General features: G+C 43.9%; 1 protein-coding gene across 4 annotated transcripts in view; it reads right to left on the reverse strand.

Moving 5' to 3' along the window:
• The window catches only part of SLC37A3 (solute carrier family 37 member 3), a 60,838-nt gene that overhangs the window by 13,287 nt on the left and 32,306 nt on the right, over positions 1-15,245 (reverse strand). For all 4 annotated transcript variants that reach the window (XM_054495844.2, XM_063667885.1, XM_063667886.1 and 1 more), the window contains 6 exons: positions 14,883-14,966; positions 11,369-11,514; positions 8,390-8,486; positions 4,774-4,858; positions 3,985-4,163; positions 1,339-1,480 (listed from right to left, as the gene is read on the reverse strand). In XM_054495844.2, coding sequence (XP_054351819.1) covers positions 1,339-1,480; positions 3,985-4,163; positions 4,774-4,858; positions 8,390-8,486; positions 11,369-11,514; positions 14,883-14,966 — 733 coding nt within the window. The remainder of the gene's footprint in view (positions 1-1,338; positions 1,481-3,984; positions 4,164-4,773; positions 4,859-8,389; positions 8,487-11,368; positions 11,515-14,882; positions 14,967-15,245) is intronic.

Here is a 15,245-nt window from a genome sequence, read left to right on the forward strand (position 1 = left end):
AAATATTCACTAAAATAAAATTTAGCAGTTATGGTTTGCTAATAGGACACAATCTTTAAAAAGCAGGGATATGAATCTTTCAAGCAACAATGTCACATACAGCACCATTCTGAGTTCTAGGGGATATGGGACATCTGGTGTGTCCTTATCAGATAGCAGGCAGCTGGACAATTTCAACTTCAGAGGATACAGAATATGGTGAGGTCTAAAGGTGGCAACCTCACTTTGGCTCTGGATTTAAGAATACGGGCAGCCAACTTCAAATACAGTAATAGTAGATTTCCTAGCACAGACTGCTTTCACAAGTTCACGGCAGTTGAGTCTCACCACAATTCTAAATGTTAACATTATTGAAGGTTATTAAGATCTGGCACAGCCATTTAAGTAATACCCACTAAAACACATTCTGCTCCTCTACCTTACTTCCTTGTTCATACTTATTACTTCCTTGTTGATACTTCTAGCTACAGCAAAAAAAAAAAAAAAACCACTATTAAAATCTTCATTTATAATGAAACGACTGTAAAACATTCACAAAAATTAATCCCTGCTGTTATGTCTACCTCTATGATCTGATGACCTACACACTAAGGTGTATTTCTCCTTTATCCTCAGCAGATATGTTCCACGACCCCGTGGATGCCTGAAACCACAGACAGTACCAAACTCTATATATACTATGCTTTTTTTCTATACATACATACCCACGATCAAGTTTAATTTATAAGTTGGGCACAGAAATTAACAATAACTAACGACAAAATAGAAAATAATAACAATATACTGTAACATAAGTTATGTGAATGGTCTCTCTGAAAATATCTTATTGTACGGTATTAAGAGTAACTGAAACTTCGAAAAGTGAAACCACAGATAAGTGGGGGACTGGTGTATTCTTCCTTTTTAGGCTGGGGAAGGTGGGGAAGGCGGGAGGTAGATACAATGAACACGTTCACATTCTAACTTGGATCTCTGACATACAATTAGCTTTAGAGCTAAGATATCACTGAGAAAGCAGTATGAAAGGATTGCATTTAAAGAGATTCCCATGTGCTTCCCGAGACAAAAGAACTGATCCATCAACAAAGGACTAAGAAAAAAGAGTCCAATAAATCACAGCGCTGCCTTAGGCTGGGTCTTCCTTTCTACGGACCTCTTATTTTTTCTTTTCTTTTCTTTTTTTTTTTTTTTGAGTTTGGCTGTTTACTAGTAGGACAGTTTAGGCAAAATGGCTGTAGAATAAGTAATAAAACTTTAAATGAGGCCAGATTTCACAACGCAGTAAAAGATCACTAGTGACTAACTCTTTATTATGGAAAAGACACATCACTGGCATACCTATGATCCCTCCAACGTCGTACCAAATGGACAGCTTGTCGGCTTCCGCCTCCTTCCAGCCGAAGTTGTTACTCAGATAAAAGGGGAGCCAGAAGAAGAAGGAGTAATTGACTAACTTCAAGCAGGCGTAGGCCAATGAGTACTACAAGAAAAGCATTCAACTATCAGCGAGGGACAAATAGCACAGGATGACCACCATTTTTAATGTCATTTAAAAGCAAAACAAAATAAAGGAATTTAGGATGAACAGAACCTGATTTTACAATTAAACATCTCTACAAACTCCCACATGCCTGACTTCAGCTAGTCTCCCTCTGCTCTTCATCCCTGTTAACTTCTAGACAGGCATGTACAGCAGGCCTTTGGAATAAAAAACACATATGGCTACTTCTTAGCTGTCTCCAGTTTCTCCTCCTATCAGTTCTCTGGTAGAAGCAAGCCAGTGTTTTGAACCTATAAGGCACGGCACATACCCATATTTCTTTGTTCACACAAAGAGGAATGGTATTCATGCCACTAACCAGCGTTAACCATAGGCAAAGAAGTCCAGGAAGCATCAGGGCCTTTACTGGGAGCAGCCAAACGGGGTTGGTTATTCTACTCCTTGCCAAGGCAACACTGTGAACAACGGACAGCAAAGGGACTACACTACAGTTGCACGGTCTAAGAAAAGCAGCAGCATGATAATTCCTTTCACACTAGTTTCCAAAAGCTCCACATTCCCCGGTCTGGTGGCAAAGAAGAGAGTCTCTCTGGCAAGTCAAAAATGAAAGAACATGTCATCATCGGCCTTGTGGCTCTCCCTTGAGGGGAAAAAAATGCTGCAGCTGCATGAAGATGTGGTGGGGCTGAGACTCCTATATTCAACACATTACTACCAGGAAATCCTGACATTTAGCATCAAAGGAAAAAGGGGGGGGAACAGAGGGGCTGACTTCAAAGGGTGTCTGGCTAGTATATTCTTTTCCCTGGAGCTGCCAGTTATTCCCTAGGTATTACTTGTTTTAAAACAGCTTCCCTGGCAGGCAACAGCCACCCCCTAGAGAGCCAAATCCCAATCACGAGTGCATTCTGACCAGACAGGCTGCTACAAAGACAAAGGAATTAAGTTAACTAGATTTCCTTTACATCCCTGCCCATGTCAGAGAACAATAGCTTGTGAAGAACAAAGGAACAGCAAAAGAGGTCCATATTTAGTCACAACAAAGTTCTTTCTCAAAAATTAAACTATTACCAGCAGAGTACTTGAAAAACCAGTTAAAAGATAATAATCAATAGCATAAGAACAGGTCTAAAGCAACCTGCATTTCTCTTATATCATATATCATTACTGGGTTAAAGAATTGTGGAAAATTACATTTTAACTCATACTTAACTCTGTTGGAAACGTTAGTTCTCTCAGCTTGGGGGCACTGACAGAAGGGGATTGACAGGCATGTATTAAGATGGCCTACAGATCACTCTACCTGAGGGATCACATTCATAAAGCACCATTGACAAATGAAATAACAACAGGTGCTTGTTCAAAACACAACAGCCCAATGTTACAGGCCCCAGGGAAGACTGGAATAGTTTCTATTCCATGGGAAGGGGAACTGAGACACACGGACGGGTTGCGTGACTTACCCCAAGTGTCACAGAAAGTTAGTGGGTAAGCTGGAAACATAACCTAGGCCTCTTAACTTCCACTCCAGTGCTAGAGCGCCCGAAACATCAAGACAGAAAAACTGCAGCAGAAGGGATTTAGTGTAGACGTTAGAAGGCTTTCCTGACTGCACAGGCTGTGGAAAACACTGGAATGCATTACCAAGAAAGACTGTGGAGTGCTCTGTTCTGGACCCTTTAAAAGGGGGCAAGCCGGGCGCGGTGGCTCACACCTGTAATCCCAGCATTCTGGGAGGCCAAAGTGGGCAGATCATGAGATCAAGAGATGGAGACCATCCCGGCTAACACAGTGAAACCCTGTTATCTACTAAAAATACAAAAAATTAGCCAAGCGTGGTGGCATGCACCTGTAATCCCAGCTACTTGGGAGGCTGAGGCAGGAGAATCGCTTGAACCCAGGAGGCAGAGGTTGCAGTGAGCCAGGACTGCGCCACTGCACTCCAGTCTGGGTGACAGAGCGAGACTCTGTCCCAAAAACATAAATAAATAAATAAATAATAAAAGGGGGCAAGGCAGACTTAGCAACCATTCACAACCCTTCTTCTTGGTCCACATATAATTCTATAATACTTCGAAAGGCCCAAAAGCACACATTAAAAAATATCAATTTTGCCTTTTTAATCACATACCAGATCAGGGTCAGGAAAGCAGGGCTCTTTGGCCAAGTCTGGCTACATCTAACTGTCCCATGTTTTCTGTGGCTTATTTTGCTCTACAGAGCTGAGTAGTTGGGGGAGAGACTGGATGGTTCCCCAAAGTCAAAAATATTTACTCTCTGCCTCTTCATGGAACAGGTTTGTCAACCCCTGCATTAGAGATCAGATAAGCTGAGGGGCACTAGACAACATTCCTCAGCACATATATTCCTAAAATAAAGTATCCAACAGAGGCTCAATACTTAAGGAAGCTTTATCCCAGGCAGAGGAGATGTCACGGGCTCTCATACCTCTCTGGCTGCGGTGAGATGTGAGCGGTCCTTACCGGTATGACTCCAGGAAGGCAACACGCCTGGTAGAAGCTTATTGCCTTGACTTGGGCAACAGAACTATCGTCTTGGATTGAATAACTCGGCTCATATTCGTCTTCATTTTCACCACCATTAATTAATGGCCTGTGTGAGTCTTCTTCAAAGTTTTCTTCTGCCTCAATACCCGAGAGACCTAAAATAAAAGCGACAGCCACTGTTTATGGAGTGCCTACCACGTGCGAAGGGCTCTGCATACATCCCTACTTATGGGGTGATGTTATTTTTATTTCCATTTTACAGAAGCAGCAACGAAGGTCCAGAGACTGAAGTCAACTAAGGTCAATTAAAGTCACACAGTCTATCTAAAAATACTCAAAAGATAGAAGAATTGTACATCTGTTTGTTTCTGTGGTTTCGTTTGTATGTAATCTGTACTTAACTACAGGTTAAGTATCATTTTTGTGCATCATTTTTATGGATGAAAAGTAATGTTTCAAGAAGTGAAATTAGAAATACATCCCTGTTCATTGCTTGCCAGTGTCTCAATTATAAAAATCATTTGCAAATGCGAATATTTTCCTGTATCTATAAAAGACGTGCATCACTCCTCTCAAACACGTCCAGCTGTGCCAGGGGCTGGCTACAATGTCGACAGGACTCAAACGGCAGTACTGTTCTCCTTTCACTCACTAAAAGGAGCTCAGAGTTTTCCTAGGAAAAAAGAGATTCGATTTCTTGGCCTCAGATTTCCTTTTGGCCATAATAGTAAGACATTCGGAATAGAAGGGGCGGCTTCTCCTCACCAATTTCTTCTGGTGACACCAGGAGTCCAAAGAAGATAACGATCCCACCAGCAAACTGCACAGACGCCGTCACCAGAAAGGCATACTGGAGGAGAGGGGGGAAAGGTGGTCCTTACATATCTGGGGACAGTCATCACAAGCACATTCATTAAAGGCGTGTGGGGGGAGGTGGGGGTGGGGGAGAGGTGGGAAGGGAGACCGGGAAGCAAGGGAGCACCGAGAGCTTCTACTGGGCCAGGTGCTGTGCAAAGTGTTCTACTCGTGTTTTCTCATTTAATTCTTCCTGGTGATTCTATGGGGCTCAGAGAGGAGAATTAAGCTCCCCTGGATACTAAGTGGTACTGTTATGATTGTGAAATTAGACTAGCTCCAAAAATCTAGTTCTTTGCGTCACATAGCCTCCCATAAAAGACAGTATCTGCCCTCGAAGATATTACGTACAGTTGAGGGGATTAAATACATGAAACAATATTATAAAGCACCATGAAGCTGAATAAATGAGAAGGCCCAATCCTACTGAGAAACATATACGGGAATCCAGATGAAGGAAAGAGCTGAAGAGATTGAAGCAGTAAGACAATGTCTTAGGGAAGAATGGAAGATCAAAGCCAATTGCCCATCTTTCCAGGCACACAGTAAGCAAAGACACAGAGTGGAAGGAGATAGAAAGCTTACTGCACGACTCAAGGAGAGGGCTTCTGCTAGGGGATAATAGGGAAGAAAACTGATTTGGAAAGGTGACAGCTAGATTAAAGACTCTCAACCCCCAGGCTGCACAGCTGAATTTTTATTTAACAGAGAATGGAACCTGATGTGGACACTCTGAATTTTTAAACCGATGAGTGACAAAATTAAAGCAATGTTTCCAGAAGTCAAATCTGAGAGCAGCACAGAAGGTGAACTGAAATTTTCATCTGAACCAACTATACAATCCAGGTGTGAGGCTAAGAAGCCTAGAATAAAGCCGGCCATGAATGCAGGGAATGAAGGACTTCTCACTGACCCTAACTACACCAAAATTCTTGGTGAGCTGTTTAAAAATGTATCTACCTTTTAAAAGAGCAAACTTACTTTTAATAATTTAGGTTTTTGAGTAGGTAATATATTCACATGATTCAAGCAATAGAGGAATAAGAGGTACAGTAAAGCTGGGCACGGCAGCTCATACCTATAATCCCAGCACTTTGGGAGGCCGAAGTGGGCAGATCACCTGAGGTCAGGAGTTCGAGACTAGCCTGGCCAACATGGTGAAACCCTATCTCTACTAAAAATACAAAAATTACCCAGGCGTGGTGGCATACACCTGTAATCCCAGCTACTCAGGAGGCTGAGGCAGGAGAATCAATCCCTTGAACCCAGGAGGTTGTTGTGAGCTGAGATCACGCCATTGCACTCCAGCCTGGGTGACAGAGTGAGACTCTGTCTCGGAAAAAAAAAAAAAGAAAGTACAGTAAAAACTCTCCCTCCTACCCCACCTTCCCCATCTGCTCAATTCTCCCGATTTTCCCAACATATAACCATTGTTGTTCATTTTTACTGCCCAGAAATTGTTTTGGAAACATACAAGCTAATACAAGCATATTCTCTTTCATTCTTCCTTCTTACACAAATGGCATTCAATACACAGTTTTGCACCCTTGCTGTCTTCACTTAGCACATTGTTTTTTTTTTTTTTTTTGAGACAGAGTCTCGCTTTGTCACTCAGGCTGGAGTGCAGTGGCGCGATCTTGGCTCACCGCAACCTTCGCCTCTCGGATTCAAGCAATTCTCTGCCTCAGCCTCTGGAGTAGCTGGGATTACAGGTGCCTGTGACCACGCCTGGCTAATTTTTGTATTTTTAGTAGAGACAGGGTTTCATCATGTTGGCCAGTCTGGTCTTGAACTCCTGACCTCGTGATCCACCTGCCTCGGCCTCCCAAAGTGCTGGGATTACAGGCGTGAGCCACCACGCCCGGTCCACTTAGCACACTTTTGAGATTGCTGCAGTGCACTGCTCTCTATCAGTTCATACAGAGCTTCCTCATTCGACTTCAGAGGTGCACAGCATTGCTTTCAACAGGTTTATCATGGTTGAACTATGGCCCTGTTCGCTGACAGTTGTGTTCACTCTTTGGCTTTTATAAACAATGCCAAAATAAAGAATCTTGTAGATGCATCATTTGCATGTGTTTCAGTCTATTCATCTGTGCGAATAATTCCTGGAGGTGTAACTACTCAGTGTGCGTAGTTGTAATTTTGACAGACACTTCCATATTGACCCCTCCAGGAGTTAGTGACTCTGTTAGTCTTTCAACTGCAATGCCTGTCTCTTCAGGTTCTTACAAGTACAACATGTTTTCAAACTTTTGGATTTTTACAAGTCTAGTAAGTATACAGTATAGTTTTTCTTCCTTTTTTTTTTTTTAAACAACATAGCTTTAATTTGCATTTCTCTGCTAAGTTCCATAAGATCAGAGATTTTTGTCTCTGTTGGTCAGTTCTATATTCTATAGTTCCAAGAGCACATATAGGGAGTTAAATATTAAATAAGGAGTGAGTAGAATATTTTACATATGTTTACAAGCCATTCCTACATGCTTTACATGAGCTATATATTCAAATTCTGTATCTTTCTATTGTTGGTCTTTTTCTTATCAATTCATGGATGCTCTTTACATATTAGGCGGATTAGTCTTTGCTTTTTGGTGTTTTTTTTTTTTTTTTTTTTTTGAGACAGGGTCTTGCTCCATCACCAAGATTGGAGTGCAGTGGTGTGTCTTGGCTCACTGCACCCTCCAGCTCCCAGGCTCAAGCAATCAATCCTCCCACCTCAGCCTCCTGAATAGCAGAGACTACAGGCATACATCCCCACACTCAGCTAATTTTGTAGTTTTTTTTGTAGATACAAGGTCTCATTATATTGCCCAGGCTGATCTTGAACTCCTGAGCTCAAGTGATCCTTCTACTTCAGCCTCCCAAAGTGCTGGGATTATAGGCGTGAGCCACCATGCCTGACCCAGGTTAGTCCTTTATCTGTAATACAAGTTGCAAATACTTCTCAACTGGTTATATGTCTTTAGACGCTCCATAGTGTTTTCGTTACGAATAATTTTTTATGTGTTTGAATATATCAGAGGTTTATCTACTTTTAATGAATATATCAGTTTGTCTACTTTTTTTTTTAAATTAATTTATTTCTGAACAGAGTCTCACTCTGTCACCCAGGCTGGCATGAAGCAGTGCGACCTTGGCTCACTGCAACCTCCGCCTCCTGGGTTCAAACGATTCTCCTGCCTCAGCCTGCAGAGTAGCTGGGATTATAGGCATGCGCCACCACACCCGGCTAATTTTTGTATTTTTTGAGTAGAGACGAGGTTTCACCATGTTGGCCAAGCTGGTCTCAAACTCTCGACCTTGGGTGATCCACCTGCCTTGGCCTCCCAAAGTGCTGGCATTACAGGCGTGAGCCACCATGCCCGGACAGAAGTTTGTCTCTTTTAATACAAGCCTTGCCCTATCCAGACACAGTTCTACACAGTTTTAAATGGCCACAGTATTATTTAATATATAAAAAGCAACACACATGTGCACACACAGAGAGAGAGAGAGAGCACCAGAGCTAGAAAACAATACCTACCTCATAACCATACTGAAGAACAGAAGAAGCTAGGCATGCTCCCAAAATGTTGCCCACCGAAGCACAGGCACTCCAGAGACCAAAAACAACTCCTCGTCTAAGATGGAAAACAGTGGGAGACAAAGGGCCATGGTCAGAAGAGATACTCTGGGCAGTTCAAAATACAAAACAGCCAAAACAACCAAGGTGCATGCTACCAAGACTAAACACGCTATTTAAAAAGTTTTTAAAAATACACTAAAATGGGCCGGGCGCAGTGGCTCACACCTGTAATCCCAGTACTTTGGGAGGCCAAGGCGGGCAGATCACCTGAGGTCAGGAGTTTGAGACCAGCCTGACCAACATGGAGAAACCCCATCTCTCCTAAAAATACAAAATCAGCTGGGCGTGGTGGCATGCGCCTGTAACCCCAGCTACTCGGAAGACTTAGGCAAGAGAATAGCTTGAACCCGTGAGGCGGAGGTTGCAGTAAGCCGAGATCAGGCCACTGCACTCCAGCCTTGGCAACAGAGCGAGACTCCACCTCCCCAAAAAAAAAAAAAAAAACTATCCAGAATATAAGGCTCTCAAAACTCGGTAAAATATGACAACAGACAATGCAATAGAATGTTAAAAAGCATGAATCTACAATCATCTCAAAATACAAAGTCTTTGAAAAGTGGGCAAAAATTCTAATAGATACTTCACACAAAAAAATATACAAATAAGCACATGAAAAAACACTCAATTGGCCAGGCGAGGTGGCTCACGCCTGTAATCCCAGCCTTTGGGAGGCCTGAGGTGGGCAGGTCATTTGAGGTCAGGAGTTTGAGACTAGCCTGACCAACATGGTGAAACCCCGTCTCTACTAAAAATACAAAAATTAGCTGCGCATGGTGGCTGCACACCTGTAATCCCAGCTACTTGGGAGGCTGAGGCAAGAGAATCACTTGAAACCAGGAGGCGGAGGTTGCAGTGAGCCGAGATCGCATCACTATACTCCAGCCTGGGTGACAGGGCGAGACCCTGTTTCAAAAGCAAAACAAAGCAAAAATTTTTTTAAAAAGATGCTCAACATCATTAGACATTAGAAAAATGGAAATTAAAGTCACAATGCGATATCATTACACACCTATTAGAATGGCTAAAATCAAAAAACACCAAGCACGCCAAGTGTTGGGAAGGGCACAGAACAATAAGAACCCTTATGCTCTGCTGATGGGAATGTAAAATGGTACGACCACTTTGGAAGACACTGCCAGTGTCTTAAAATGGTAAACACAGCCAGGCGCAGTGGCTACGCCTACAGTCCCAGCACTTTGGGAGGCCGAGGTGGGTGGATCACCTGAGGTCAGGAGTTCAAGGCCAGCCTGGCCAACATGGAGAAACCCCATGTCTACTAAAAATACAAAAAATTAGCTGGGCATGGTGGCGGGCCCCTGTAATCCCAGCTACTCAGGAGGCTGAGGCAGGAGAATCACTTGAACCCAGGAGGTGGAGGTTGCGGTGAGCCGAGATCACGCCATTGCACTCCAGCCTGGGCAGTAAGAGCGAAACTCCATCCTGGGGAAAAACAAAAAAAAGGGAAATACAAACCTAGCATATGATCCAGCCATTCCACTCCTAGGTATTTACCCAAGAGAAAGGAAAGCATATGTCCACACAAGGATTTGTACACAAATGTTCCCAGGAGCTTTATTTGTAATAGCCCAAAACTGAAAACAAGCCAAATGTTCATCCACAGGTAAATGAATAAACATGAATAAATTTATAATTATGCTGAATGAAAGAAGACACAAAGGCTGGGTGTGGTGGCTCATGCCTGTATTCCCAGCACTTCGGGAGGCTGAGGCAGAATAGCTTGAGGCCATGAACTTGAGACCAGCCTGGGCAACACAGATCCTTTCTTTACAGGAAAAAAAAAAAAAAAAAAAAAAAAAGATGACTCAAAGAAAGAGTACATACTGTATGATTCCATTTATATATAAAATTATGGCTGGGCACGGTGGCTCACGCCTGTAATCCCAGCACTTTGGGAGGCCGAGGCGGGCGAAATCACCTGTGGTCAGGAGATCGAGACCAGCCTGACCAACATGGAGAAACCCCACCTGTACTAAAAATGCAAAACTAGCCAGGTGTGGGGGCACATGCCTGTAATCCTAGCTACTCAGGAGGCTACAGCAGGAGAATTGCTTGAACCTGGGAGGCGGAGGTTGCAGGGAGCCGAGATCACGCCATTGCAATGGGCAACAAGAGCAAAACTCCATCTCAAAAAAAAAAAAAAAAATTAGCTGGACATGGTGGTACGCGCCTGTAGTCCCAGCTACTCGGGAGGCTGAGAAAGGAGAATCACTTGAACCCGGGAGGCGAAGGTTGCAGTAAGCCGAGATCACCCCACTGCACTCCAGCCTGGCGACAGAACAAGATTCTGTCTCAAAAACAAAAAAGAAAAAAAAGCTCCTTGAAGGTTTAGGGGGACAAAATATTCCATTTGATCAAGCCCCAAAGTCTGGCATTCTTCATCTGAATCTAATTAGAGCCCCTGTTACATGACCTTGGGCAGGTCAACATGAATAACCTTTAACCTCAATTTCCTTATCTTTAATGTAAAAAGGTTAAATAAGATCACTCTCAAAAAAGGGCAGGGAAGGCAAAACCCAAAGGAAGATACATGATGGATAGTAAATGAGATTTTTATGTTCTCTAAAGAAACGATGAGTAAAATAAAAAATTGAGACCTCCTGCCTTGGCCCACACTCAGAATCTGCCCACAGCCCAAAGAGTGGTAGGAATGTGTCTCCTAGGCCAGATCACTTCTAAGGTCCACACCATTTCCAACGCACACTGACGTGAAACCCTCTCTCCCTGAACAACTCTGACTTGCTAACGAAAGATGTGGGTGGTATCTAAGGCATCAAAGTAACTGACTTTGACAAGCCTGAAAAATCCATCATGGAAACCACTTAAACAGAGAAATCAGAGAGGAAGGAAGTGGCATACCCAGCTTTCCCAAACCAGTTGCCCATCACAGCAACCACACAGGGCCAACCAGTGGACTGCAGCAGGCCGTTCACAATCCACAGGCAGCAGTACAGCCATTTGTTGTAGAAACGCAGCCATTCTGTGAGCGCGCCAAAGACAAACACCTTGAAGAGGAGGAAACAAAAGGAATATGTAACAGCCACACTGACACTTTCAGTGGACGCCACTCTACCCACTTGCTTCAGAGCAGAGACCACGTGAAGGATACACTCACACAGCCAGTGCCTGTAAGTCACGTGGCCAGCATCACAAAGGTCCTGCTCAGAGCCGCAATGAGGAGGCAGCCACCCAATCACTGCCCACCAGAGAGGAGGAGATGCCAAAGACATAAAGTCATTAAGCTATCAGCCCTCCAACTGACATCTTCAAGGCTAAAAAGTGAATTCCGGGCCGGGCTCACGCCTGTAATCTCAGCACTTTGGGAGGCCGAGGCGGGCAGATCACAAGGTCAGGAAATCGAGACCATCTGGCTAACACAGTGAAACCCCATCTCTAACGAAAATACAAAAAATTAGCTAGGTGTGGTGGCGGGCGCCTGTAGTCCCAGCTACTCGGGAGGCTGAGGCAGGAGAATGGCGTGAACCCGGGAGGTGGAGCTTGCAGTGAGCCGAGATCGTGCCACTGCACTCCAGCCTGCGCGGGAGTGCGAGACTCTGTCTCAAAAAAAAAAAAAAGAAAAAAAAGTGAATTCCTCATTTTACATGTATTTCTATCTCCTCACCCTCAGACTGTGCATGTGGAGGGAACAGCAACCTCCAGAGGGCTGCTGTGAGGACAGAACGAGCTCAGGGAGGCCACCTTTCCTGGAGCAGTGCCAGACGCTGCTATGGGCAGAGGCATGGGGCGTGTGCCAGCCACTGTTATGGCTACAGCTCCTGAGTTAATCAACGAAAGCGAAACCTATCAAACTTGTGATCTGCTGAATCATTTAGCAGCTTTCATCAAGGGGCTGCTTTTTTCCAGGCATTTTGCTCAAGTGGACATTTTATCTACAGTCAAACTGTATTTTGAGAATACTCTGCATGATTAAAAAATAGTATGTACAATACTGTCTAGTTCCAGTTACAAGACATTCTGGAATAAGCAAAACTGTACACAGAAAAATGATCAGGGGTTGCCAGGGGCTGGAGAAAGAAGGGGTGGTCACAAAACTACTCATTTGTTGAAAGTCTGAACAATATGCTTAAAAAGGGCAAGTTTATGTACAAACTGCAGTTTTTAAAAAATATATAAAACACAAAAAAGTCTGTGCACAGGTTTTAAAATAATATGTTTATTATGTGTGGGTGAGCAACTCATAAATAAATAAAGTGCTTCCATCTCTAAAATGTCAAGGGGAAAAAAAGGTTTTACTTACACTCAAATGACAAACACTGAAAAACAACAGTAGGCCAAACGCAGGGACTTGTGCCGGTAATTCCAGTGTTTGGGGAGGCAAAGGAGGGAGGATCACTTAAGGCCAGGAGTTCAAGGAACAACCTGGGCAATATAGTGAGACCCCATGACTAAAAAATTTAAAGATTAGCTGAGCATGGTGGTACACACCTACAGTCCCAGCTACTCGGGAGGCTAAAGTGGGAGGATTGCTCAAGCTTGGGAGTTCAAGGCTGCAGGATCATACCGCTGCACTCCAGCCTGGGCAGCAAATTGAGACCTTATCTCTAAAAAAATAATAATCATAATAAATTAGGGTCTAACTAAACTCCATGGTTTCATTTAATCAACAAAAATTCCTGATTAGAAGCTAGTAAGCAATGACGATTAGTCAGATATGGAGGCCGGGCACGGTGGCTCACCCCTGTAATCCCAGCACTTTGGGAGGCTGGGGTGGGCAGATCACCTGATGTCAGGAGTTCGAGACTAGCCTGGCCAACATGGTGAAACCCTGACTCCATTAAAAATACAAAAATTAGCCGGGAATGGTCGGGCACACCTGTAGTCCCAGCTACTCAGGAGGCTGACGCAGGAGAATGGCTTGAATCTGGGAAATGGAGGTTGCAGTGAGCCAAGATCATGCCACTGCACTCCAGTCTGGGTGACAGAGCAAGACTCCATTTCAAAAAAAAAAAGATTAATCAGATATGGATTCTCCCCTACACAGCACTTGTTTCAAATGCCTCACATACAGAAACTCGCAGTCCTCACTGCCATCCAGGGAGAGCTAATATGCATATCTCCCTCTGAAGCTCACAGAAATCATAAGCTAGGAAACTACAGAAGACAGACAGAAACCCAGGCTGTCCTGGTCTAGGGTATTTGTGATTTTAACCACTGCATGCCCGCCCTAAGGGAAAGCAAGACTGAAACAGAAATAACCAAGCTAAGCAGCAGACTGTTTCAAGTGCCTGCAAAGAAACAGGCACGGGAGCTCAGAAGAGGGACTGACATTCTCAAAGAGGTGTCATTTGGCCAATGCTTGAAGGAGACTGTGAGTTGGACGATGGAGAGCTGAAAAGGGGACCATCCAAGGCAGGCAGAACAGGAGGAACAAAAGCACCGAGATAGAAAGGAGCAGGACAGGGCCAGGCGCGGTGGCTCACACCTGTAATCCCAGCACTTTGGGAGGCCGAGGTGGGCGGATCACCTGAGGTCAGGAGTTCGAGACCAGCCTGACCAACATGGAGAAACCCCTGTCTTTACTAAAAATAAAAAAGTAAGTCAGGTGTGGTGGCGCATGCTTGTAATCCCAGCTACTCAGGAGGCTGAGGCATGAGAATCGCTTGAACCTGGGAGGCGGAGGTTGTGATGAGCCAAGATTGCACCATTCCACTACAGCCTGGGCAACAAGAGTGAAACTCTGCCTCAAAAAAAAAAAAACAAACAAACAAAGGAGCAGGATGTTAGCGGCCTGGAAAGCAGTCCAGCTTGGCTGGAGCAAAGGGATGAAGCAGAGTGACAAATATGATGGGAAGGCAGCTGGGGCCAGGGTGTAGTGAACGCCAGGCCATTTATTCAGACTATTAATTAACTCTGCTGGTGCCTGAGGGACAACAAAGGGACCTGATTAGAATCTTACTTTAAAAAGACTCATCTGGCCAGGTGCAGTGGCTCACGCCTGTAATCCCAGCACTTTGGGAGGCCAAGGCAGGAGGATCACCTGAGGCCAAGAGATGAGCCTGGCCAACATGGTGAAACCCTGTCTCTACTAAAAATACAAAAATCACCCAGGCATGGTGACCTGCACCTATAGTCCCAGCTACTCAGGAGGCTGAGGCAGGAGAATCGCTTGAACATGGGAGGCAGAGGTTGCAGTGAGCTGAGATCGCACCATAGCACTCCAGCCTGGAGTAACAGAGCAAGATTCTGTCTCAGGGGGAAAAAAAAACCAAGACTCATCTAAGCGAAAAGGCAAATGAGGGATTCGAACAATGAGGATTAATCTTACTATTCTATTCTACAGAGAAGTAGGGAGATTACTTAGATTTCTAAAATACCTGACCAAAATAATAATAATAAGACCTTTTTAACTTACCACTAATGCAGAAGAGCACATGCCGAAAGACAGAACCCATCGCAAGTTCAACCGATCCCCAACGATGCCACTGATGAAAAGGCCCTAAAAATAAAGCATTTTCTTTTACAGCTCTAAATAATAACACAGTATGAAAAAGTAACATGCACTGCAAAGCAAATGAGACAAACACAGATATTATTTAAAATTAACTCTTATTCACATGCCTAGGCTACCTGTCTACAGGAGTTTCACAAATGTTTCATGAAATGGCAGTGGGCTGGATAACAGGGTCAGTAATACAGTGAAAACAAAAAAGTTATGAAAATAGAATGAAAAAATATTTAAAAAAAAAAAAAAAGAAATGGCAGCGGGCTTCTGCAC

The sequence above is a fragment of the Pongo pygmaeus genome, chromosome 6, assembly GCF_028885625.2.
Source record: "Pongo pygmaeus isolate AG05252 chromosome 6, NHGRI_mPonPyg2-v2.0_pri, whole genome shotgun sequence".
NCBI lineage: Eukaryota > Metazoa > Chordata > Mammalia > Primates > Hominidae > Pongo > Pongo pygmaeus.